The sequence below is a fragment of the Mobula birostris genome, chromosome 2, assembly GCF_030028105.1.
Source record: "Mobula birostris isolate sMobBir1 chromosome 2, sMobBir1.hap1, whole genome shotgun sequence".
Lineage (NCBI taxonomy): Eukaryota > Metazoa > Chordata > Chondrichthyes > Myliobatiformes > Myliobatidae > Mobula > Mobula birostris.
Window position 1 is genome coordinate 164,254,063 of NC_092371.1, and position 26,229 is coordinate 164,280,291.

The window sequence follows — 26,229 nt, forward strand, 5'->3', positions numbered from 1 at the left end:
CACGCAGGCAGGAACTTGCTTCTAGAGGATGCTGGAATTAATCTCCAAGCTCCAGCACCCCGAGTCGTAACAATGTCGCACTACCCTCTACACTACTGTGGCATGGATGTCCAGTCTTGTAACAGCTCATGTAATCATGTCTAAGCGATGTTAGTGGAAGGTTAAATATTTCTCAGGAAGTGTTGTTGGAGTGTTCTCCACTTCAGAACCTCTTTTTACAGCCGCTCGATGAAGCTTCTGTCTAAAATAATCAACAACAAAAGCGAATACCTCACACAATGTATCTGCAGCTCAGCACTGCACCTACGGATTCAGCATAGGTTACTACTAAGCTGGCCCTGAACCAATCATTTTCAGAGTCTGAAATGTTTCCGTGCTGTAATTATTATTTGGTTATATGGGTGAATTACTTGCTGACTAATAGAAGAAATAGACAGCATTATCAGAACTGGGAGTCAGTACTCCTCGGCTCACCTCACTCTCAAACTTTACTGACTTGTTAGAGAGGTACAAGGTGATAAAAGGCATAGATGGAGAGGATGGCGAGAGACTTCTTTTCAGGGCAGAAGTGGCTATTATGAGGGGCTATAATTTTAAGTTGATTGGAGGAAACTATGGGGGAGATGTCAGAGGTAGTTTTTTCACACAGGGAGTGGTGGGTGGGTGACACTTGCTGCCAGGAATGATGGTAGACACAGGTACACTGGGGACATTAAGCGATTCTTAAAAAGGAACATGGATGAAAGAAAAATGGAAGGAGATGTAAGAGGAAAGGGTTGGATTGATCTTCGAGTAGATTAAAAGGTGAGCACAACATTGTGAACCAAAGGGGCTGTAGGCTGTTGTGAGGTGGACTATCCTATTTGCTCCTATTAAATGGATCTGTAGAAATATTGATTCTATTTGATTTATTCCATTTTCCAAACCATGTTTGATGTAATGAGTAAATCCATGTCCATCTATTCATCTGTTACAGTCTTGATTTTAAAATCTGGACAATGTATTAACCTGCAGAAGACGTAGTTCTAACAGGGGATAAAAGAACCTGTGACTTCAGCAGAGACAAGCACTAAAATCCATTCAAAATTCAGTTCTAGACTATAAATTGCTTTCATATTTTACAAACCCAGCCAGCTACATCCTGGGCACTAGCCTCCCCACCATTAAGGACATCTTCAAAAGGCAATTCCTACCTCAAAAAGGCAGCATCCATAATTAAGGACCCCACTACTGAAGATGCATACTCATCGTTATAGCAACATCTCCTCCATCATCAAATTTCTGAATGGACAATGAACCCATGAACTCTACCTCACTATTTTTGCACTACTTATGATTTTTAATATGAATGTTTCTTATTGTAATTTATAGGTTTTTAATGTATTGCCCTGAACTGTTGCTGCAAATTAACACATTTTACGACATAGAGTCTTGGCATATATAAAAAAAATTCCATAAAGCGAAGATGCTTTCAAAAATAATGAAATAAAAAGTTTCTCAATATCAAAAAAAATTATAAAGAGCAATAAATAGTAAAAAAAATCAAATCAGTATTTGGTGTCACCACCCTTTGCCTTTAAAATTGCATCAGTTCTCTTGGGTACACTGTCGAGCAATTGTATAAGAAACTTGGCTGGTAGGTTGTTCCAAGCATCTTGGAGAACTTGCCACAGTTCTTCTGAGGACTTTGGCTGTCTCACTTGCTCTTTTTCTCTTCAGATAATCCGAGACAGCCTCGATGATATTGAGATCAGGGCTCTGTGGAAGCCAAACCATCTGAAACCAGATTTTAAAAATCTAGAGTGCCTAAGAATTTTGCACAGTACTGTACGTCGGTGATAATAAACCTGATTCTAATTCTGATTCAAAAAACAGGAGTCATAGTAAATCTTGGGCCTATTCAGTTGTAGAAATGAAAAATACAGTTGACTTTCCAAGATGTTTTGAGTTGAAATTCATAAATTAGACCCAACTCACTTCTTGTATAAGTGTAAAAGAGGGAGGTATCTGTCTGATATTAAAATAATGCATTTGCCTTGCAAGTATATCTTATCAATTAGTTGAAATATTTTTCCTCACTGTAGAGATGAGCGCTATCCAACAAGACCTTACAGATGTGAAAAATCAGTATGAGGAGGTGGGGGCCTTGCTGAAGAGCAAGGAAAGTCAGCTAGATTCTATGCTGGCTCAGAGGCAGCACACCCAGGAGGAAGCCTCGTTGGTCAGCGACTGGCTGGAATCGATGGATAAGAGAGCTGCATGCTGGGATACGTTGCCAACAGAGAATGAAGCTGTAAAGGAAGAAATTGAGCAACACAAGGTACGCATTCATGCTGATGTATATTATTTCAGGCTAAGTATGTCAAGGAATGGTCAAGTGGAGAGGGTCCAGAGAAGGTTCACTAAAATGATCTCAGGAATGAAAGGGTTAATGTAGGAGGAGCATTTAATGGTTCTGGGCCTGTACTCACTGGTGTTTAGGAGAATGAGGGGAGGGTCTCATCAAAACCTATCGAATATTGATAGACCTAGACAGAGTGGATGTGCAGAGGATGTTGCCAACAGCGGGGGAGACTAGGATGAGAGAGCACATCCTCAGAATACAAGGACATCCCTTTAGAAAAAAAATGAGAAGGAATGTTTTAGCCAGAGGTGGTAAATCTGTGGAATTCATCGCCATGGACAGCTGTGGAGGCCAAGTCACTGGGTATATTTAAAGTAGAGAATGATAGGTTCTTGATTAGTAAAGGTGCCTGTCAGATGTTACTTGGAGAAGACATGAGAATGGGGTTGAGAGGGATATTAAATCAGCCATAATGGAATGGTGGAACAGACTCGATGAGGCAAATGGCCTAATTCTGTTCCTATGTCTTGTGTTATGTGGAGAAGGCAGGAGAATGAAGTTGAGAGGGTTGCAGTAGTGGGATTAGTAGGAGACAGACTTGAAAAACATAAACCCAATGCTGGTTGGAAAAAACCCAAGGCTACTTTTTGAAGAGTGAATCAAACCCATTAATGTGAACAAGGTTTCTTTCCAGAGACATAAAGTACAGATCTTATTGAATCCTGCATCTTCTCTCAGGATTTTGGGAAATCCCAAGTGATATTTTGGCAACACTCACAACACGCTGGAGGAACTCAACAGGTCAGGCAGCATCTGTGGAAACAGTCAGTCAACGTTTCGGGCCGGAACCCTTCGTCAGGACTGTAGAGGGAAGGGGCAGAGGCCCTATAAAGAAGGTGGGGGGGGGGTGGGAAGGAGAAGGCTGGTAGGTGCCAGGTGAAAAACCAGTAAGGGGAAAGATAAAGGGGTGGGGAAGGGAAGGCAGGGAGGTGATAGGCAGGAAAGGTGAAGGAGGAATAGGGGAAAGCACAATGGATAGTAGAAGTAGAAAGAACCATGAAGGAGGTAGTAGGCAGCTGGGGGAGGGGGCAGAGTGAAACTGGGATAAGGGGGAGGGAATTACCAGAAGTTGGAGAATTCTATGTTCATACCAAGGGGCTGGAGACTACCTAGACGGTATATGAGATGTTGCTCCTCCAACCTGAGTTTGGCCTCATCGTGGCAGTAGAGGAGGCCATGTATGGACATATCTGAATGGGAATGTGAAGCAGAGTTGAAGTGGGTGGCAACCGGGAGATCTTGTCTGTTGTGGCAGACGGAGCGGAGGTGCTCGACGAAGCGGTCCCCTAATCTGCGTCGGGTTTCACCGATGTAGAGGAGGCCGCACCGGATGCAATAGATGACCCCAACAGACTCACAAGTGAAGTGTTGCCTCACCTGGAAGGACTGTTTGGGGCCCTGAATGGTGGCAAGAGAGGAGGTGTAGGGACAGGTGTAGCACTTACGCTTACAGGGATAAGTGCCGGGTTGGAGATCAGTGGGGATGGACGTGCGGATAAGGGAGTCGCGGAGGGACCGATCCCTGTGGAAAGCAGAGAGGGGTGGAGAGGGAAAGATGTGCTTAGTGGTGGGGTCCTGTTGAAGGTGGCGGAAGTTGTGGAGGATAATGTGCTGGATCCGGAGGCTGGGGGTGGTTGGTGAGGACAAGGGGAACTCTGTCCCTGTTGTGGTGGTGGGGGGATGGGGTGAGGGCCAAAGTGTGGGAAATGGAGGAGATGCGGGTGAGGACATCATTGATGACGTCTAGGTAGTCTCCAGCCCCCTGGTATGAACATAGAATTCTCCATCTTCCGGTAAATCCCTCCCCCTCCCTTCCCTTATCCCAGTTTCACTTTGCCCCCTCCCCCAGCTGCCTACACCTCCCTCATGGTTCTGCCTCCTTCTACTACTCATTGTACTTTCCCCTATTGCTTCTTCACCTTTCCTGCCTATCCCCTCCCTGCTTCCCTTCCCCCACCTCTTTATCTTTCCCCTTACTGGTTTTTCACCTGGAACCTACCAGCCTTCTCCTTCCCACCCTCCCCCCACCTTCTTTATAGGGCCTCTGCCCCTTCCCTCTTCAGTCCTGACGAAGGGTTCCGGCCCAAAACGTTGACTGATCGTTTCCATTGATGCTGCCCGACCTGCTGAGTTCCTCCAGCATGTTGTGAGTGTTGCTTTGACCCCAGCATCTGCAGAATATTTTGTTTACCAAATGATATTTTGCCTGAGAGAAGAGAATCTTGTATTTGTCTGCAGATGCACTGGGTAAATAATTGTGTCTAGCGGATTGCAGGGGAGACAGAGATGAGAACACTGTGACACTCCAGATTGGCATGTACATTCTCTTTATGTTTGCTAATGTTTAAGCTTGGCTTCTTTCTCATAAGAATTGTTTATCTGTCCAATAAATTACATCACTTCGATGAAAATATCTGAAGTAGGTTTAAGACTAACTATAGAAAGTTTAAAAATAGAAGAGGTCTTTTTTAGGTCTCAATACTATGAAAATTGTTGAGCCATTGGAAATTGAGGGAGACTTGAACAGTAAGCGTTCCATTACTTTGCCTTTCAGGATCTTGTAGACCGTAAGACATCGCAGCAGTATTAGATCAATCAACCTGTTGACTCTGCTCCGCATTGGACAATTGCATTACATTTTCCAAGAAAGGCTTCTCATTCTACAATATAATTAATAGTTATATCTGTATTTACTGCTTACTGCCTGTCCCATCCGAATAGTTGGGATTCATGTCTAATACAACTATCTATTAACAGAGTTAATTGAAAATGCCTGATAAAGAGACATCTATTGCTGGATAAACCCTTACCTATATCCTTGTGCTCCCTCGCTCCAGGTGCTTGAAGCTGAGTTGAAACAAAACAGTGACAGAGTTGACCAAGTGAAAAAGAAGTTGACTTTGCTGCTGCAGGAGAATCCAGACTCACCAGAAGCTGGGAAATGGAGGAAGATGCTGGATTATATAAGTAATCTTCCAATCTCTCTATTGAATGAATACATAGTAGTAGCTAGACTTCAATATTACCTCTTTAACCTTTCTTTGACAACCTGAATGTTTTCATGTTTTGTCGAACAATTGGAATTCACTATTATTTTTAGATAAAATGAATAAATGTATCATCCTTTCCCCTTAAAAACTGGAATATAGGAACAAAACTTGGTCAAATCTCATCTCATCCACTTAGCCATTCCTTTGAAAGGCCTAGATAGAGTGGACATGGAGAGGATGCTTCCTATGGTGGGGGTGTCTAGGACCAGAGGACACAGCCTCAGAATAGGAGGACGTCCCTTTAGAACTGAGATGGGAAGGAATTTCTTCAGCTTGATGGTGGTGAATCTATGAAATTCATTGGCACAGACATCTTTGGAGGCCAAGTCATTTGGTATATTTAATGCGGAGGTTGATAGGGTGTCAGAAGTTACGGGGAGAAGGCAGGAGAACGGGGTTGAGAGGAAAAATAAATCAGCAATGATAGATTGGCAGAGCAGACTCAATGGGCCAAATAGACTAATTCTGCTCCTATATGTTATGGTCTTCTGGTCAATTGTAGCTTATTCACTTTATTCACCCCTTTGATTTATAACCATCAGTGGCACATATTGGTATCAATGACATAGGAAGGAAAAGGGAGGAGATCCTGAAAAAAAGAATATAAGGTGTTAGGAAGGAAGCTGAGAAGCCGGAACTCAAGGGTAGTAATCTTGGGATTGCTGCCCGTGCCACGTGACAATAAGGATAGGAATGGAATGAGGTGGCAGATAAATGTGTTGTTGAATTGGAGCAGGGGGCAGGGATTCAGATTTCTGGATAATTGGGACCTCTTCCGGGGCAGGTGTGACCTGTACAAAAGGGATGGGTTGCACTTGAATCCAAGGGGAACCAATATTCTTGTGGGCAGATTTACTAGGGCTGTTGGGAGTGCTTTGAACTAATATGGCAGGGGGATGGGAACCAGGATGATAGACCTGAGGCTGAGCCAGCAGGTTTACAAGGAGATGATGGGTGTATCATGAATGTAAGAAAGGACACACCAATGATTGGGTACAAATGCAGACAGAGCAAAGAGTTAAATTGCACCACAGAGGCAAAATTCAAAAGGGCAAAGAATGCAGGATTGAAGCTGCTGTATTTAAATGCGTGTACCTTTTGGAATAAGGTGGACGGACGTAGCGCAATTAGAAATTTGTCAGTATGACATTGTGGGCATCACTGAGATGTGGCTGATAAAAGGCCATAGTTGGGAGCTTGAGAAAGGACAGGCAGGAAGGTGTAGGCTGTGGTGTGGCTCTGTTGGTAAGAGATGGAAGTACATCTTTAGAAAGAGGTGACATAGGGTCAGAGAATATAGAATCTTTGTGGGTGGAGTGAAGAAATTGCAACGGTGAAAAACCGTTATGGGAATCATATATAGGCCTCCAAATAGTAGCCAAGGTGTGGGGTTGAGATTGCAAAGGGAGCTGAAAAAGACATGTAGTAAGGGAAATGACACGATTGTAATGGAGGACTTCAATATGCAAGGAGATTGGGAAAATCAGGTTGGAGTCAGATCGCAAGAGAGGGAATCTGTTGAATGCCTATGAGATGTCTTTTTAGAGCAGCTTGTGCTTGAGTCTCCTCAGGGAAAGGCTATCTTAGATTGGGTGTTGTGTATTAACCCAGATCTTATTAGGGAGTTTAGCATAAAGGAATCCTTAGGAGGCAGTGATCATAATATGATTGAATTCATACTGCAATTTGAGAGGGAGAAGCATAGCTCACATGTATCGCAATGGAATAAAGGGAATTACAGAGGCATGATAGAGGAGCTTGCCCAGGTGGATTGGAGGAGGATACTGCCAGGAACGACAGCAAAGTAGAGATGGCTGACGTTTCTGGGAATAGTTCACAAGGCGCAGGATAGATATATCCCACAGAGGAAGAAGTTCTCAAATGGCAGGCTAGGTAACTGTGGCTGATAAAAGAAGTTAAGGACTGCATAAAAGCCATAGCATATAAGGTAGCAAAAGTGAGTGGATGAGTGGGAAGCTTTTAAAATCCAACAAAAGACAACTAAAAAAGCAGTAAGAAGGGAAAAGATGAAATATGAGGGCAGACTAGCCCATAATAAACAGGATACCAGAAGTTTTTTCAGTTATACAAAGAGTAAAAGGGAGGTGAGAGTTGATATTGGACCACTGGAAAATGATGCTGGTGAGGTAGTAACGGGGGACAAGGAAATAGCAAATGAACTTATGGATACTTTGCATCTGTCTTCACTGTGAAAGACACTAGCAGTGTGCCAGAGGTCCGTGAGTGTCAGGGAGCAGGAGTAAGTGCCATTGCTATTACAAAGGAAAAAGTGCCAGGCAAACTCAAACATCTTAAGGTGGATAAGTCACCTGGGTCAGGTGGACTACATCCCAGGGTCCTGAGAGAGGTTGCTGAAGAGATAATAGATGCATTGGTCATGATCTTTCAAGAATCACTTGATTCTGGCATGGTCCCAGAGGACTGGAAGATTGCAAATATCAGTCCACTCTTTAACAAGGGAGGAAAGCAAAAGAAAGGAAGTTATAGGCCAGTTAGCCTAACCTCAGTGTTGGGAAAATGTTGGAGTCTATTATTAGGGATGAGATTTCAAGACTAATGATAAAATAAGTCAAAATCAGCATGGTTTCTGTCAAAGGAAATCTTGCCTGACAAATCTGTTAAGAGTTCTTTGAGGAAGTAACAAGCAGGGTGGACAAAGGAGAGGCAGTGGATGTCATTTACTCGGATTTTCAGAAGGCATTTGATAAAGTGCCACACGAGGCTGCTTAACAAGATAAAATCCTATGGCATTACAGGAAAGATACTGGCATGGATAGAAGAATGGCTGACAGGCAGGAGGCAGCGAGTGGGAATAAAAGGGGCCTTCCCTGGTTGGCTGCTGGTGACCAGTGGTGTTCCTCAGGGGTCAGTATTGGGACTGCTGCTTTTTACATTGTCTAGATAATGGAATTGATGGCTTTGTGGCAAAGTTTGCGGATGATATGATAGGTGGAGGGGTAGGTGGTGCTGAGGAAGCAATGTGATTACAGCAGGACTTGGACAAATTTGAAAAATTGGCAAAAAAGTGGCAGATAGAATACAGTGTTGGGAAATGTATGATAATGCATTTTGGTAAAAGCAACAATAGTGCGGACTATTAACTAAATGGGGAGAAGGTTGAAACATCAGAGGTGCAGAGGGACTTAGGAGTCCTTGTGCAAGATTCCCAGAAGGTTAATTTACAGGTTGAGTCTGTGGTAAAGAGGGCAAATACAATGTTGGCATTTATTTCAAGGGGATAATGGTGAGGCTTTATAAGACCTTAGTCAGGCCGCACTTAGGAGTATTGTCAACAGTTCTGGGCCCATATCTCAAAGGATGTGTTGTCATTGGAGAGAATCCAGAGGAGGTTCACAAAAATAATCCCGGGAATTAAAGGGTTAACATATGAGGAGCACTTGGCAGCTTAAGCCTGTACTCACTGGAATTTAGAAGAATGCGAGGGGGACCTCATTGAAACCTACCGAATGTTGAAAGGACTGGATAGGGTGGATGTGGAAAGGATGTTTCCTATGGTGGGGATATCCAGAACTAGAGGGCACAGCCCCAAAATTGAGGGGTGACCTTTTAGAACAGAGGCAAGGAGGAATCTTTTAGCCAGAGAGTAATTTGTAAATCCGTGGAATGCTCTGCCACAGACTGTGGTGGAGACCAAGTCTGTGGGTATATTTAAGGCAGAAGTTGATCGTCTCCTGATCGGTCAGGGCATCAAAGGGTATGGCAAGGATCAGGTGTATGGAATTGAGTGGGATCTGGGATCAGCCATGATGGAATGGTGGAGCAGACTCGATGGGCTGAATAGCCTAATTCTGCTCCTATGACTTATGGTCTTATTGTCCTCATCCATCAGCAATTTATTAGTCCTGCCTTTGGAGAACAGAGCTCCCGATCTCTATTGCTATTTATGCAAGTCCATTGCGATTTTACAAATTATTCCAGCTCCAGCACTAAAATGATGCACTGAGTCCCACTCATCAAGATATAATTTCTTTACATGTGACTAATCACATCAATCATTTTGAACATGAAAGCAAGAGATTCTGCAAATGCTGGAAATCTTTTGCAAAACAGGCAAAGTGCTGGAGGAACTCAGCAAATCAGGCGCATCAATGGAGGGGAATAAATAGTTGATGTGTCGAACCGAGACCCTTCGTCAGTCCTTTGACTGCTTATTCCCCTCCATAGGTGCTGCCTGACATACTTATATTGAATATGTTGATTAGATGAGCTGTCTATCTATGCAAATGAAGGAAATGTCTGTCTAATTTATTTAAATAGCCCTTGTATCGCAGATGGAGGCCATTGGCCCATTGTACCTATGCCAGCAGAAAGAGAGCCATTGAAACTATGTTAACTTCTCAGTAGCACTTGGTTCGTATCTTTGTACAATAGACACATCAAGCGTTCATCTCGATACTTCTATTTTAACTTCCACCACTTTGTGAGCAATAAGTTCTAAGCTCTCACTGCCTGTGAAAACAGTATTATCCCGAGCTCCAATTTCTAGCGATTAGCGTAAATCCTGCTTACTGACTTCTGAGAGGGTAAAGTGATCCATACTGTATATTCAAGCAGGACCTCCAGTAAGTTAAGTCACTTCAGTAAAATTTATCTTCAAAGTAAATATTAAAGTACATATATGTCACCATATACTATAAATGCATCTCAGATCAGTATAGCAAAGAAGTCCAAAAACATACCAGTTGGTAGGTTGATTGGTCATTGTAAATTGTCCCATGATTAGGTGAGGGTTGAATTGGTAGTTGCTGAGCGGTGAGGCTTGAAGGACCAAAATGGCCTATTGGGCACTGATTCTCAATCAATCAATAAATACAATGATAAACCACACACAAAGGCAGACAAACATCAAACATGGAAAAGAGGACAAGCTATGCAAATTAGAAAATATACTACTACTGATAATAATAAATAGTAAATACTGTGGATTCCAGTTAATTGAGACACATAAGGACCAGTACATTTTGGCCCAATTAAGCGGCTGTCCCAATTAGCTGAAGTTTCACGGAAATAGTGAAAAAGGTATAAAAAAGACAAAAGTACCGTATAACTGAGTAACAAATGATGTATTTAAATGAAATACAGAACAAATTAGAACATTACCAGCACTACTACAGTGTGATAAAACTGTGTATTAGATTCTAACTCTGATCAATGGAGAATTCATCCAGTGTACACTGGCGTGTTCTTTTGAATGAGTGTAAATGAACAAAATCAGTGCCGACATCTAGTGCGGATAATGGACTGCCTTCATGCAATGTTATTAATGATTGCATCCTCCAAACCTTCGTTTTTATTGTAACATTCAAGATGATTGTTGATTCCTTTAATTCTTTGTAGTTCCGAACTTACTGAAGTATTGAAATTGTTTCATTTTCACTCCCTACCGCTTCTGTAATTTCTAAGCCTGAAATCTTGAAACTGCAGTGAGCTTACTGCTTATTTCTTGCCAACTATCAGTGATAAAAATCACTTGTTTTTGAACACAAACACACGGAACTGACTCTATTTAAAAACTATTTACTGTACTCGGAGCACAATGTAGTGTCTAATAGCCACACAAAAGCATGCATTTGACGCATTTGATTAGTTTTTGTTATTTAAGAGCTGTTCCAAATAAGTGGCTGCCCTGATTAACTGATGGCCCAATTTACTGGAATCCATTGTAAATAATATTGAGAATATAAGTTGTAGAGTACTTGAAAGTGAATCCATAGCTTGTGGAATCAGGTCAGAGTTAAGGTGAGGGAGGTTGTGCACTCTGGTTCAGGAGCCTGATAGTTAAGGGGTAATAACTGTTCCTGCACCTGGTGGTCTGGGACCTATATCTCCTTCCCAGTGGCAGCAGTGAGAAGAGAACATGTCTTAATGGTGGAAGTCTTTGACGACAGACGCTTCCTTCTTGTGGCAGCACTCCTTGAGGATGTACTTGGTTGTGGGGAGGACTTTTCCTATGATGGACGGGGCTGTATCCTCTACTTTTTGTAGGCTTTTCTGTTCTTGGGCTTTGGTTTTTCCATACTAGGCTGTGATGTAGCCAGTCTCCCTTATTCTGGAGAAGAGAATTCCAGTGTGGATGGCCTCAATGTAGATGAAGCCTGACCTATTGATATCTCCAGCTTTTCTGTGTCTGCTTCAGATTTCTAGTATCTGCATTTATTTTTATTGCTTTTAATTTAAATTAAGAGATATTTGATGTGGACCCTGCATACGCAGAAATAAAACAATTCTCAGGTATTCACACTCAGAGTCCACTTTGTTAGGCACACCTGCTCATTAAATGCAAATATCTAATCAGCAACGCAATGCACAAATGCATGCAGACATGGTCAAGAGATTCAGATATTGTTCAGATCGTATGTCAAAATGGGTGAGAAATGTGATCTAACTGACTTTGACTGTGGAATGATTGTTGGTGCCAAATGAGGTGATTTGAGTATCTCAGAAACTTCTGGGATTTTCATGCACAACAGTCTCTAGAGTTTACCAAGAATGATGCAAAAAAAAACAAAAAAAAAGTCCAGTGAGCAACAGTTTTGTAGACAAAAATGCCTCATGAATGAGAGTGGTCGGAGGAGAATGGCCGGATTGGTTGAAGGTGACAGTAACTCAAATAACCACACCTTACAATAGTGGTGTGCAGAAGAGTATTTCTGAACATATAACATGTCGAACTTTGCAGTGGATGAGCTACAGCAGCAGCAAACCACAAACATACACCCATTAGGTCCAAGAGATACTGCACCTCGAATAAAGTGACCACTGAGTGTATGTTTCAAGTTTGTTCAACATATTAATGCCTTATTAAGGTGCATTTTTTTGTGTCATGAAAAAAAGTATGACTAAAAGATTTGAGTTTGAATGCTGTCTTTCTCAACCTTGGTACATTGCAAAATCCTTGACAGTCAATGAAATGTAACAACCTTATTTTGAGTTAATACAGAAACAGGAAAAAGTGCAAGATACTTTAAAGCAATTATCAATGAACTGAATAGACAGTGAAAAGAAACCAAATTTAGAGTTAAAGCACGATTTAAAAGTTGCTGAAATGCACAAACTTATTAATTCACAGAAAGGACCTTTGAGAAAATGCAGACTCCCGTTCAGTTCACAGACAAACCTGTATGCAGCTCTTTTAAGGCTGTTTTCATTGTAACTATTATTTCACCAATAATCATTTTAATTTTAACCCAATGCTAAATAGTCCCCTTGTCTCTCTCTTGAGAATGACCATCGTCTACATAGATCTTTCCAATGAAATGTTGAGGAATACCAAATGTGCAACTTGACACATGAAGCAATTGATCTTTGAAATTATCCATGAAATGAGTAAAGCATAAATGGGAATTGAGTAGGATAGTGCAACAGAAATGCTCATTAATATGAAAAGATTCTCTCTATAGGGCAGTGGATGAATAGTTGGTATTGAATGTCCGACATGACTTCCGTATCATCTGTGTTATTCTCAATGGGCTATACTCACAAAGCATTTTTTGTTTGTGTTCACTTTCGAGAAAGTCTGCTCTCCCATTCATTTGATGGAAAGGTTGCGTAATCAGTACTCCAGCTTGTAGTCTAGTCTGAGTATCGGTGTTGAAATAAAGAGGATACTCTTTCTAAGCTTCCAGAATCTGAATCAGATTTCATATCACTGACATATGTTGTGAAATTTGTTGTTTTGCAGCCACATTACAGTGCAGTACATAAAAATGATGTGAATTACATTAAGGAAGAATATGTATATACTGTAAAAACACGAGAAAATCTGCAGATACTGGAAATCCAAGAAACACACACAAAATGCTGGAGGAACTCTGCAGGCCAGGCAGCATCTCAGCATCTATGGAAAAGAGTGAACAGTCGACATTTCAGGCCGAGACCCTTTATCAGGATATATATATATATACACACTGTATATATTTACAGTAGTGCAAAAACAGGGCAAAAATAGTGAGGTAGTGTTCATGGGTTAGTTGATTGTCCATTTGGAAATCTGATGGCAGAGGAGTAAAAGCTGCTCTTAAAAATTGAGTGTGTGTCTTCAGTCTCCTGTACCTCCTTGATGGACATAATAAGGAGAAAGTGCATCCTAGGTGAGAACGGTTCTTAATGATGGTAATATCTCTTAGAGCTTTCCTTTCACTGCCCCATTTGTCTTCCTCCCCACCTCCCCTGCTTCCCTCCTTCCCTTACTATCTTGCTACAATTATACAGAGCCTAGGTGAGACCACACCTGAAGTATCGTATGCTGTTTTGGTTATGTAAGTGCTGTAGAGGGAGCACCCAAATCTCAAAGTCCCCAATGTTTCTACTCAAAGCTTAAAGTTCACAGTAAATTTATTATCAAAGTACATATATGTCAGCATATACTACCCTGAGATTCATTTTCCTGCGGGCATTCATAGTGGATACAAAATAAACACAATAGAATCACTGAAAGAACTACACACAAAGGGCAAAAAAAGTGCACAAGTCAAACTGTGATACAAAAAAATACAAAAAATAAAAAACTAAATGGATAGGTAAATAAATAAATAATATTGAGGACGTGAGTTGTAGTCCGCTGAGACCTAAGGCTCATGTTCCTCCTTCCTAATGATAGGAGTGAGAAGAGAGCATGGCCTGGAAGGTAGGGTCCTTGATAATTGATGCTGCTTTCTTGTGGCAGCACTCCTTTGGAGACATGCTCAATGGTGGGGAGAGTTTTTCCTGTGATGTACTGGGCTATATTCACTACTTTTTGTAGGCTTTTTCGCTTATGGGCATTGTTGATTCCATACCAGTCAGGATGCTCTCCAAACGATAGAAGTTTGTCAAAGTTTTAGAAGGTAGAGGCACTGCCATGCTTTCTTTATAATGGCACTTATATGTTTGTCCCAGGATAGACATTCTGCAATAATAACACTAAGGAATTTAAAGTTACTGGCTCATGGACCTCTGGTTTCCTCCCTCAAGTTATTCATGGCCATCTTTGATATAAGTCCACTATCCTTTTGTCTACCTTCACATCAGCTCAGCCCCTTCCCCATTTCTCTTAGCTCTAATACATCTTTTAGAAACATAGAAAACATACAGCACAATATAGGCCCTACAGCCCACAAAGCTGTGCAGACTATGTCCCTACCTTAGAACTACCTAGGCATACCAATAGCCCTCTATTTTTCTAAGCTCCATGTAGCCATCCAGGAGTCGCTTAAAAGACCCTATCATTTCCACCTCCACTGCTGCTGCCGGCAGCCCATTCCACACACTCACCACTCACTGCGTAAAAAAACTTACCCCTGACGTCTCCTCTGTACTTGCTTCCAAGCACCTTAAGACTATGCCCTCTCGTGCTAGCCATTTCAGCCCTGGGGAAAAGCCTCTCATTACCTTGTACAGCTCTATCAAGTCACCACTCATTATCACATTATCTTCTGCAACTTCCGCCACCTTCAACAGGACCCTCTCCACCCCTCTCTGCTTTCTGCAGGAATCGTTCCCTCCGCGACTCCCTGGTCCACACTTCCCTCCCCAGGGATCTCCCACCCGGCACTTATCCCTGCAAGCGTAAGTGCTACACCTGTCCCTACACCTCCTCTCTCACCACCATTCAGGGCCCCAAACAGTCCTTCCAGGTGAGGCAACACTTCACTTGTGAGTCTGTTGGGGTCATCTATTGCATCCGGTGCTCCCGGTGCAGCCTCCTCTACATCGGTGAAACCCGACGCAGATTGGGGGACCACTTCGTCGAGCACCTCCGTTCTGCCTGCCACAACAGACAAGATCTCCCAGTTGCCACCCACTTCAACTCTGCTTCCCATTCCCATTCAGATATATCCATATATGGCCTCCTCTACTGCCATGATGAGGCGAAACTCAGGTTGGAGGAGCAACACCTCATATACCCTCTGGTTAGTCTCCAGCCCCTTGGTATGAACACTGAATTCTCCAACTTCCAGTGATTCCCTCCCCCTCCCTTCCCCCATCCCAGTTTCACTCTGCCCCCTCCTCCGGTTGCCTATCACCTCCCCCATGGTTCCGCCTCTTTCTTCTACCCATTGTGCTTTCCCTTATTCCTTCTTCACCTTTCCTGCCTATTTGCTCCCTGCTTCCCCTCCCCCACCCCTTGATCTTTCCCCTTACTGGTTTTTCACCTGGCACCTACCAGCCTTCTCCTTCCCACCCTCCCCCCACCTTCTTTATAAGGCCCCTGCCCCCTCCCTCTTCAGTCCTGATGAAGGGTCTTGGCCCGAAACGTTGACTATTCGTTTCCACGGATGCTGCCCAACCTGCTGAGTTCCTCCAGCGTGTTGTGTGTGTTGCTTTGACCCCAGCACCTGCAGAGTATTTTGTGTTTACCTCTCATCCTCCATCACTCCAAGGAGAAAAGGCCGAGTTCACTCAACCTATTCTCATAAGGCATGCTCCCCAATCCAGGCAACATCCTTGTAAATCTCCTCTGCACCCTTTCTATGGTTTCCCTGTCATTCCTGTAGTAAGGCGAACAGAATTGAGCACAGTACTCCAAGTGGGGTCTGACCAGGGTCCTATATAGCTGCAACATTACCTCTCGGCTCAAACTCAAGATGTCCAATATTAATGGACATTACTTAAGCTAGTTTGTTTAACAAGATTATTTTGACAGTCACACAGAAAATTATGAAAAAATGTTGCATTGAAGTATTCAATGTTTAGAGTTTGGCATTTATTTTTTTGATGGATAGAACAATCAGAATCTCCCAACTACGTGTACATATAATGTGTATTGGAAACTTCAGCTGTAAAGAAGTGTCCTCTAAACAGCTCATAAAAGTATTGTCTGCTCATTCGATTGTTGAGATCAGGCAAGTTAGTCCTGCAAGATGTGATAATATCATCGAATGAGTCAATTCCTTTTATAAATGGCACACAAGAGGACCCTTTTTATGGCGAAGTTCCCTTACTGCTTGGACACCTGGTGCTGTATCTCAGCACATGACTGTCGTTTAAACATCCCTGTTACTACATCACTACAAAACGATAGCACTCAAATTCTAATATCAGGCCAAATATTTATAGATTTAATAATCTCCAACTGTCACCAGTGGCATTGAGAACTTTGCAAACTTTGGTTCCATTTTGATCTCTCTTGTAGAAGCTTATAAATCAATGCAGTTTAAAACTCCTAATGTATTCTGTGGAGTGGCATTCTGTTTCTGCTGTGACTCAGTTGTTCAACAACCTAAAAGTTAAGGTTAATGACGTCTGAAAAAAAAGCAGCTTTGGTATGAAAATAAAATAAATTGTGGGATGCTGTTTAATATGTGTGTCATTAGGAAAGGCATTAAATGCTGGCCTTCCTGGCAATACTCAGGACTCCAAAAAAACATGAAGAGGAATGTCAGTGTCAGGAATTATATTTAAAAACTGTTGGCTGTTTATACTCTATGACCATAAAACATAAGAGCAGAATTAAGCCTTTGGATTTCCTCTGCCATTTCTTCATGGCTGATCCATTTCTCTCTCTATCACTTCCCCTTATTAGATACTTTCTGTGCCTCAAAAAGAGGACACTGAGTGTATTTTCTGCTGCTGTAGCCCGTCGACTTCAAGGTCTGAGGCACTGTGCGTTCAGAGATAGTCTTCTGCACACCACTATTATAACGTGTGGTTATTTGAGTTACTGTTGCCTTCCTGTCGGTTTGAATCAGTCTGACCATTCTCCTCTGACCTCTCTAATTAACAACGCGTTTTCACCCACAGAACTGCCATTCGCTGAATGTCTGTTTTTGTGTTTTGCATCATTCTCTGTAAAACCTAAATACTGTTGAGCGTGAATATCCCAGGAGATCACTTTCTGAGATACTAAAGCCAACCGCCTGGCACCAACGATAATTCCACTGTTAAAGTCACTTAGATCACTTGGTCTGAACAACAACTGAACCTGTTGACCAAGTCTGCATACCCTTACGCAATGAGTTGTTGCCACATCATTGGCTGATTAGTTATTTGAATTAATGAGCAGGTATACAGGTACCTGATAAAGTGCCCACTGAGTGTAGGTTCGTATGTAGTTTATCCGCAAATTGCATTCAATAATTGACTGGAAAATGTATGATTATTAGTCAATTATTAAAACAATTTCCTGCACCTTTCACATAATTATAGATAAATCTGAATTATAAGTGTTGGGGGAGGGTATTTTTTTGTATCCATGCCCTTTGAAACATGTTGATATTGGGTAAACCTACAGTACGCATGGGTACACTACGAGTGGGTAAAATCATTGTTATTGAGTGATTCTGTTTTTGCATTCATGTTAAAATGGTGAAGGAAATGCAGTAAAAAATTTCCCTCTGCCTTCTCCAGAGGTCTTGTCTTTGTGGTGGGAAAACATTGTTATAGCCATCATTGTGTAGTCCTTCAGTAGAGTTCACAGTGAAGCAACACTAAAGGCACATTTTCTCTCTGACAACTGTGGTGGTTGTAGAATGTTGTTCTCCTGCCACCCTCCAGGGCAGCCGGGGTGCATAACAACCACTGATCTTGTGAGTGAGGCCCATATCCAGAAAATAAATACGCTCTTTATAAAAAAAAGGGATGAGTACAATGGCCATACATTCATACTCTCCTCACACACGTGCTGTTCTGCCACGTTTGCATTCTCATATGCTTTCATGCTGTTTATAGTACTGACATCCCCCCACCTCCAAATAAATTCACCTCCCCGTCACAAGCTAGCGCTCTCTCTCTCTCTCTCTCTCTCCCTCCCTCCCTCCCCCCCCCGACGTGCACTTTCACTCTGTCAGCTTCTCATTCTGTGTTATGTGCATTTTTTTCTGAGAAGCAGCTGGCTAGCCCAATATTTACTGCCCATCCCTAATGGCACACAGACTGAAGTTCATCCCACAACTCATCTTATTCAGAGGGCGCAGCCTCAGAACACAAGGGTGTCTTTAGAACAGAGATGAAGAGGAATTTATTTAGCCAGAGGGCAGTGAATCTGTGACGGCTGTGGAGGTTAAGTCATTGGGTATATTTAAAGCAGAGGTTGATAGGTTCTTGATTAGTAAGGGCCTGCAAGACTGTTGAGAGAAGGCAGGAGAATGGGATTGAAGGGATAATAAAATAGCGATGATAGTGGACTCAATAGCTAGAAATATAGAAATATAAAAAACCTACAGCACAATACAGGCCCTTCGGCCCACAAAACTGTGCCGAACACGTCCTTACCTTAGAAATTACCTAGGGTTACCCATAGTCCTCTATTTTCCTAAGCTCCATGTACCTATCCAGGAGTCTCTTGAAAAACCCCATCATATCCGCCTCCATGCACGCACCACCCTCTGCGTAAAAAACTTACCCCTGACATCTCCTCTGTACCTACTTCCAAGCACCTTAAAACTGTGCCCTCTTGTGCTAGCCATTTCAGCCCTGGGAAAAAGCCCCTGACTATCCACACGATCAATGCCTCTTATCATCTTATATACCTCTATCAGGTCACCTCTCATCCTCCGTCGCTCCAAGGAAAGAAGGCCGAATTCACTCAACCTATTCTCATAAGGCATGCCCTCCAATCCAGGCAACATCCTTATAAATCTCCTCTGCACTCTCTCTATGGTTTCCACATCCTTCCTGTAATGAGGCGACCAGAACTGAGCACAGTACTCCAAGTAGGGTCCTGTATAGCTGCAACATTACCTCTCGGCTCTTGAACTCAATCCTATGGTTGATGAAGACCAATGCACCGTATGGCCTAATTCTGGTATTATCTTTCTAATTATCCCTTTGTATGCATTATTTAATCCCTCATTCACTGCCTGCATTTTGTATGTACTGTGTGTCAACATGTTTTTTCACTATCTTGTGTTTCATATGTTGCTTCTGCATATTTGTGCACTGTTTCTGCATGTTTATACACCCATTTTCTGCATGGACTGTCTAACTCAGTTCAGCTGGTCAACATGCTTTGACCAACATATAATTGGTCACATGGGAGTAATTGGATGGCACAGAGTTGATGGGCTAGAAGGACCTGTTACCAATGTTCCCTCCAATTTGTAATGACCAGTGTGTGCAGAAATCTTGTGCTGTGCAGTTTTTTGCGCGGTGACAATAACGTGCGCACTGAATAATTTCTTCAATAAAAACAGCATAAGTATGCCAGTTCTGAAATCTGCAGACAAATCATCACAGAGGAAAAGGATTGTGTACGATGGTGAAATATACCTAACATGCCAACGAGGTAGAGGGTGACAACCTTTTGTGTGCACTTTAGATTCCTTTGTACGCTAGTATCAAAAGATGTGTGCGTGCTCACACCTTAGAGAGAACATTGGTCAATACATCAACATGCTCTGTCCAGCACTCTTCTGCTGACTTTATTTTTCCTTGATTTTAAATAAGGCTTCTCAGACTATCCTGATCAAATTTGATGGGACGATCAGGTGCTTCATGAAATGGTTTTTACATCTCCTCAAGGGTTTGAATGATAGTCTTTTATATTCTAGATATAGGGGTGCGGGTTGATCAGTGCAGGCTTTGGAAACTCAGATTCCCAAGGCTATCATGAAGAAATACACTCAGTAGCCACTTTTATTAGGTACACCTGTACACCTGCTTGTTAATGCAAATATCTAATCACATATATTAGGAATTTGCAGTGTGTTGGCTTAACATGCACCAAAAGACAGCGACATTTCAACTATTTTATAGAACACAGAAGTATATAAAATTGAAGTTGGAAGTGCAGGTGTCAAATAAACTGAGCATAAATACACAAATACCAGCAGGTATTTACAATGTAAACAGCTTTATAGAAGTGATTTTAAATGTTTGCAGTACAGTGCAGAGTGAGGTAATACAACAGAATCCAAAAATTCTTTTTCAGCATCTATAACTCACAATAAGAAATATTATACTGTATAGAAATAATATAAATAGTACAAAAAAGAGCAAAAATATTGAGTTAGTGTTTATGGATTCATGGACTGTTCAGGAATCTGATGGTGGAGGGGAACAAGTTTTTCATAAAATATTGAGTATGAGTCTTCAGCCCTCCTGTACCTCCTCCTTGATGGTAGTAATGAGTGGAGGGTATGTGCCAGGAGGTGAGGGGTCCTAATGGTTGATGCCAGCTTCCTGAGGCATCACGTTTTGAAGATGCCCTTGATGGTGGGTTGGCTAGTGTCCATGGTGGACCTGGTTGAGTCTGCAACACCCTGCAGCTCACTGAAGTATCAGCACTTGTGCAGGACACATATTTCCCTACTGAATTTTATGTTTGATCCACCTACCTTTTCTCATTTAAATTTTTCCAAGTAGAGCTGTGATCCATTAAAGGTCAAGTTGTTGTTCTGAAGACGTTTTGTTTTGTTGAATTTCTCTTAGTGATGGAAAGTCGTCGGTGCTCACTTTCGTTTTTCTTTTCTTTAGATTCAAAATGGGAGCAGGTCAGCCAGTTGGCTAGTGAGCGGCAACAGAAGTTGAAGGAGTCGTCCAGTTTCCATACACAGTTTGAAACAGCTGAGGCACAGCTTCGCCAGTGGCTTGTTGAAAAGGAGCTGATGATGAATGTGTTGGGACCGCTGTCCATAGATCCTCATATGCTGAACAATCAGAAACAACAGGTTCAGGTAAGGATTCAGATTAACATGTGCATTGAAACATACAGTGAAATAGTTAGTTCATGTTAACAACCAATAAAATCTAAGGATGTGCTGTGGGCAGTCTAAAAGAATGACCACACATTCCAGCGCTGATGTCGTATGCCCACCATGTTCACTCAAGCAACAACAAAAACAGAACAACAGCAACAAAGCAGCAGCAAAACAAGGCCCTTTTCTACCATCCACCCAGTCCCCCATACACACATACAGCCCTGTAACCCCAGAACAGGCCACCTCAAGGCACCCTGCCTCCAGTGGACTTGCAGGCATTGGGCCTCTGACTTCCTTGGTGGACTCACAGACTGAGATCCATGGCTTCAATCATTGGGCTTCAACTTCCAAACTTCCGATCGATCTTCCGGGTTTTCGATCTTTGGTATCAACCCCAGGACTTACCGCTGATAAGAAGTGAGAATCGTAGATGAGGACCACAACCTCTGAGTACTGATGATGGAACTTTGAACTACAGCCCTCAATCCCTGGACACTGATGATGGAACCCCAAACACTAGGCCTCGAACTCCAGTCTTGCCGACTCGTAGAACTAGGTAATCACTGGCCCCTGTGCCTCCTGCCTGCAGCAAGCTCCAATTCCAGAACCCGCCAACGACTTGATGACCTAGTGGGTTGGGTTACCAGCCCTCATACTTGCTGGTCTCTGGCCTGACATCCGACTGCTCATGTCTCTCATCCAACACACGACACTGGCCTTCAAATGTGGAGCACGGGGCAGAGGCTAGGCTCCAGCCTGGCCTCTTAACTCCACACAGCTCCGTCCCTAAACCTTAACTTGACCCCTATCTCCCATCCCTGTCCCCAAAGGTGTGCCGTTATTAATCAGTCCTTGTTTGTTTGGGAGGAATGGTTCCATTGAAATTGGAGCTGGGTTTTTAATGATGTGGAAGTCTGGAATGCATCGTCTGAAATGTTGGAAGGTGATTAGGTGGGAACTTCCGAAAGGGAGTTTGGTAAGTATTAAAAGGGAGGCAGGTGGAATTTTAGAAAATGATGAAAGGCTAAGAGAATGGGACTAATTAGGCAGTCTGTCAATGAGCCTAGCACAAACCCCAACACAGCTGAGCTAAGAAACTCAAAGCTTGCAGCCAATGGTTATAAACACAAGAGATTCTGCAGATGCTGGAAATCTTGAGCAACACACACGAAATGGAGGAGGAACTCAGCAAGTCAGGCAGTGTCTGTGGAGGGAATAAACAGTCGACGTTTATCCCCTCTTAACTTCTTAATTCATCCCATCAGCATCTCATCATGTCCCTCTGGAAATTTAAGTATAGATCATTTCCTGGATCTCTTGATAGGTAGTTTCTTCATCAAAAGACTTCAGGATGTCAGAGATAAGTTCTTTACAGAGAGAGGTGAGTGCGTGGAATGTCCTCTGGTAGTGGCGGTAGAAGCTGATACTTTGGTGGCATTTAAGAGACTCTTATCTAGGCACATGGATGATAGAAATATAGAGACTTTGCAGGAGGGAAGGGTTAGATTGACCTTAGTAGGTTATAAGGTTGGCAGAACATCGTGGGCTGAAGGACCTGTACTGTGCTGTAATAGTCTATTTTCTATGTTTAAATTGGTCAGACATAATTTCCTGTGCTATAACCATGTGAACTTTGCCTGATGATCCTGGCTTTTTCTTTAAACTGCCTGCTATAACATCTATAACATTTTCCCGATGACAGACATTAAGCAATCCAGTTTCTAGTTTCCTGCTTTATAACTCCCTTTTTAATTGAGATGCAATTTTCAAATCCATTGGTATCTTTCCCAAATCTAGGGAATGTTGGAATATTAATAATGACCCTGCAACTATCTCTTTATGACCACAGAAGTGCCGTCCATTTGGATCTAGAGGTTTGTCAGTTCACAGCTCCTACAGTTTGCTCAGAATCACCTCCCTTGTAACTTTCCAGAGATTCCCCCCCCCGCCTCCAAATTTCTGACATACAGTTATTTCTAGAATAACACACATAAAATGCTGGAGGAACTCAGCAGGTCAGGCAGCACTTATGAAAAGGAATAAACAGTCAATGTTTCAGGCCAAGACCCCTTATTTCTAGGATGTTTTAGTTTGCTCTGCAGTGAAGACTGAAACAAAACACCTGTTGAATTTGTCTGCAGTTCCTTTTTTTGTTTTCTTAGTATTTCCCCAGACACTTTCTCTAGGACCAGTGTTCAATTGGTGAATATTTAAAAAATATAAATGGAGACTGTATATAAACCCTTGGGCTGGAGAATGGGGTTGAGAGGGGTGATAAATCAGCCATGATGGGTGGTGGAGAAGACACAGAAGCATAGGCCTCATTCTGCTCCTATGTCTAATGGTCTTATGGAAACACGTGCTATCTATTTTTATTTTTTTGGCTAGAATGTGTTTTAATTTTTCCACCCTTATTAATCTGAAAGCCATTCTTTGCTGGTTTTATACTCTATCCAGACTACTGATCTGCCATCCTATCCATTTTTCCACAATTATATCCTTAATACTATCATTACCTTTTTTAGTTAACCACAGATGGTAGGATCCTCCCCAAGGAAATTTTATTTCTTGTTGGAACGTATGTTTTCTGTCCTTTCTGGAAGATCTCCTTAAACGTCTGCCACTGCATTTTAAGGTATTTTTAGCTGATTGCAGCAGTAGTCATGACAGCAAAATGTACAGTTCAGTAGTTTCAGCAGATTTGTCTATATCCAAAATATTTTAACTCATTGTGCCATGAGTAGATACACAGTAAAAATGTCCTAAAATGGCTTTTGGACAGAATGATGTGAACTCCCTATAGACCAGGGGTTACCCTGAGCACATGCATTCCTTGAGTTAGTTATGCTGTTAAAAAAAGTTCCTTGTTGGAGAAGAGTCATCATGTGCTGTCCATTTGCCATGTATTTGTATGTGTTCTTAATTGCTGTGAGATTAGTTCTTTTCCAGAGTTGTAGAACTGTAAGGCACGTAAAATGTGCTCACATGCTGCTCTAAACTTCCTGAAACAGTTTAATTTAAATACTTATCCAACTTTTCCTTAGTAAAGACTGTTAACAATTCTATTTCTACCACTATTTATTGAGAGGCGTTTTAACAAGCTTGTGCATCGAAATGAAATTCCTATTTCTTAAATGCTTGCCATAAGCTAACTCATTCATTGACTGAATTGGAATCGGAATCAGTTTTATTATCTCTGTTATGTTGTGAAATCCATTGTTTTTCTGCAGCAGCACACTGCAAGACATAAAAATGACTATAATTACAAAATAAATAAATAGTGCTAAAAAAGTGAGGTCATGTTCATGGGGTCACACATTTTTCAGAAATTTGATGGCGGAGGGGAAGAAGCTGTTTGTAAGTCAATGAGTGTGCGTCCTCAGGACTTTCCCCAGTTGTAGGAATGGCTCATATGGTGAGGGTCCTCCGTACAAGATGCTGCCTCCCTGAGACACTGCTTCAAAATGACAAGTGTTGTGCTCATAACGAAACCGGCTGAGTCTGCAACCCTCTGAAGCTTCTCGTGATGCTGTACGTTGGAGCCTCAATACCAGGTAGTGATGCCCCCAGTCAGCATGCTCCCCATCGTACACGTATAGAAAATTGCTTGAGTCTTTGATGACATACTACTCAGACTCTGAGTGAAGTAGAGCCATTGGTTTCCCTTCTTCGTAATTGCCTCAGTATGTTGGGCCCAGGACAGATTCTCCAAGATGTTGATGCTCAGGAACTCGGAACTGGTCACCCTTTTCACTGCTGACCCTCAGTGAGGACTGATGTGTGTTCTTTCAACTTCCCCTTCCCGAAGTCCTTAGTAAGTTCCTTCGTCTTTTTGACGTTGGGTGCGAGATTGTTCTGGTGACACCACTTAGCTGGTTGATCTGTCTCACTCAAGTACACCTTCTCATTGCCATCTGAGATTCTACAAACGATAGTGTTGTCATCAGCAAACTTATGGTTGGGGTTTTAGCTGTGCTTGAGTTTCAGAGAGCAGAGCAGTGGGCTAAGCATGCATCTTTGAGATCCACCCGTATTGGTTGTCAGTGAGGAGGAGATGTTATTACTGATCTGCACTGACTGTGGTCTCCCAATAAGGAAATCAAGGATCCAGTTAGAGAGGGAGGTACAGAGGCCCAGGTTTTGAAGTTTATTGATAAATACTGATGGGATGATGGTGTTGCCTGCTGAGCTGTAATTGATAAGCAGCAGCATAACGTATTTGCTGTTGTCTAGGTGCTCCATAACAGAATGGAGAGCCAGTGAAATTGTAAACCTGTTGTGATGGTCGGCAAATTGCAGCGGGTCCAGGTTCTTGCCCAGGCAGGAGTTGATTCAAGCCATACCAACCTGTCAGACAACTTCATCACTCTAGGTGTGAGTGCTACCAGGTGGCCGTCATTGAGGCAGCTCATCCTGCTCTTCTTAGGCTGTGGCACGATTGCTACCCTTTTGAAGCCGGTGGGAACCTCCTACCACAACAGTGAAAGGTTGAAAATGTCCATGGAAACTCCAGCCAATTGGTCAGCAGAGGTTTTCAGTACCCTGCCATGCACACCATTGGGGCCTGACAGCTTCACCCTCTGGAAGGATGTTCTGATGTCAGCCTCTGGGATAGAGATCACAGAGTCACCAGACACCAAGGGGATTCACACCGTTCTAGTATTATTCTCCCTTTCAAAATGAGTATGAAAAGTATTGAGCTCATAGGAGAGTGAAGCATCACTGCCATTTATGCTATTAGGTTTCGCCTTATAGGAAGTAATGGCATGAATATTTTTTTCCGTTTCCCTTTTCAAAAGCACCCATCATTTTCCAGACATCCATTGAATTTCCTAACTTTTTTTTATTCAGGTGAATAATGAAGTTGTTTTAGCACAGGACATTATTCTGCGCACAGAGTCCATACTAGCTCCTCAGAATAATCCTGCTAATGACATTCCCATTCTCTTTTCCCACAGTTTTGCAAATGATTCCGTCAAGGGTCCATTCTTTTTGCAATTCAATCCAGGCAGTGAGTTCCAGGTTATATCTATCCCTTGTGTATGAGAATTTTTCATTATATCCATCATGTGCCTTTTGGCTGAGGTTTTAAATACCTGCTCCTGATACTCGAGCT

The 26,229-nt window shown here is 42.4% G+C and overlaps 1 protein-coding gene across 20 annotated transcripts in view; it reads left to right on the top strand.

Annotated features, from left to right (window-relative positions):
- dst (dystonin) overlaps positions 1-26,229 on the top strand; it is a 603,331-nt gene that overhangs the window by 386,673 nt on the left and 190,429 nt on the right. For all 20 annotated transcript variants that reach the window (XM_072250685.1, XM_072250715.1, XM_072250746.1 and 17 more), the window contains 3 exons: positions 2,085-2,320; positions 5,242-5,371; positions 20,890-21,089. In XM_072250685.1, coding sequence (XP_072106786.1) covers positions 2,085-2,320; positions 5,242-5,371; positions 20,890-21,089 — 566 coding nt within the window. The remainder of the gene's footprint in view (positions 1-2,084; positions 2,321-5,241; positions 5,372-20,889; positions 21,090-26,229) is intronic.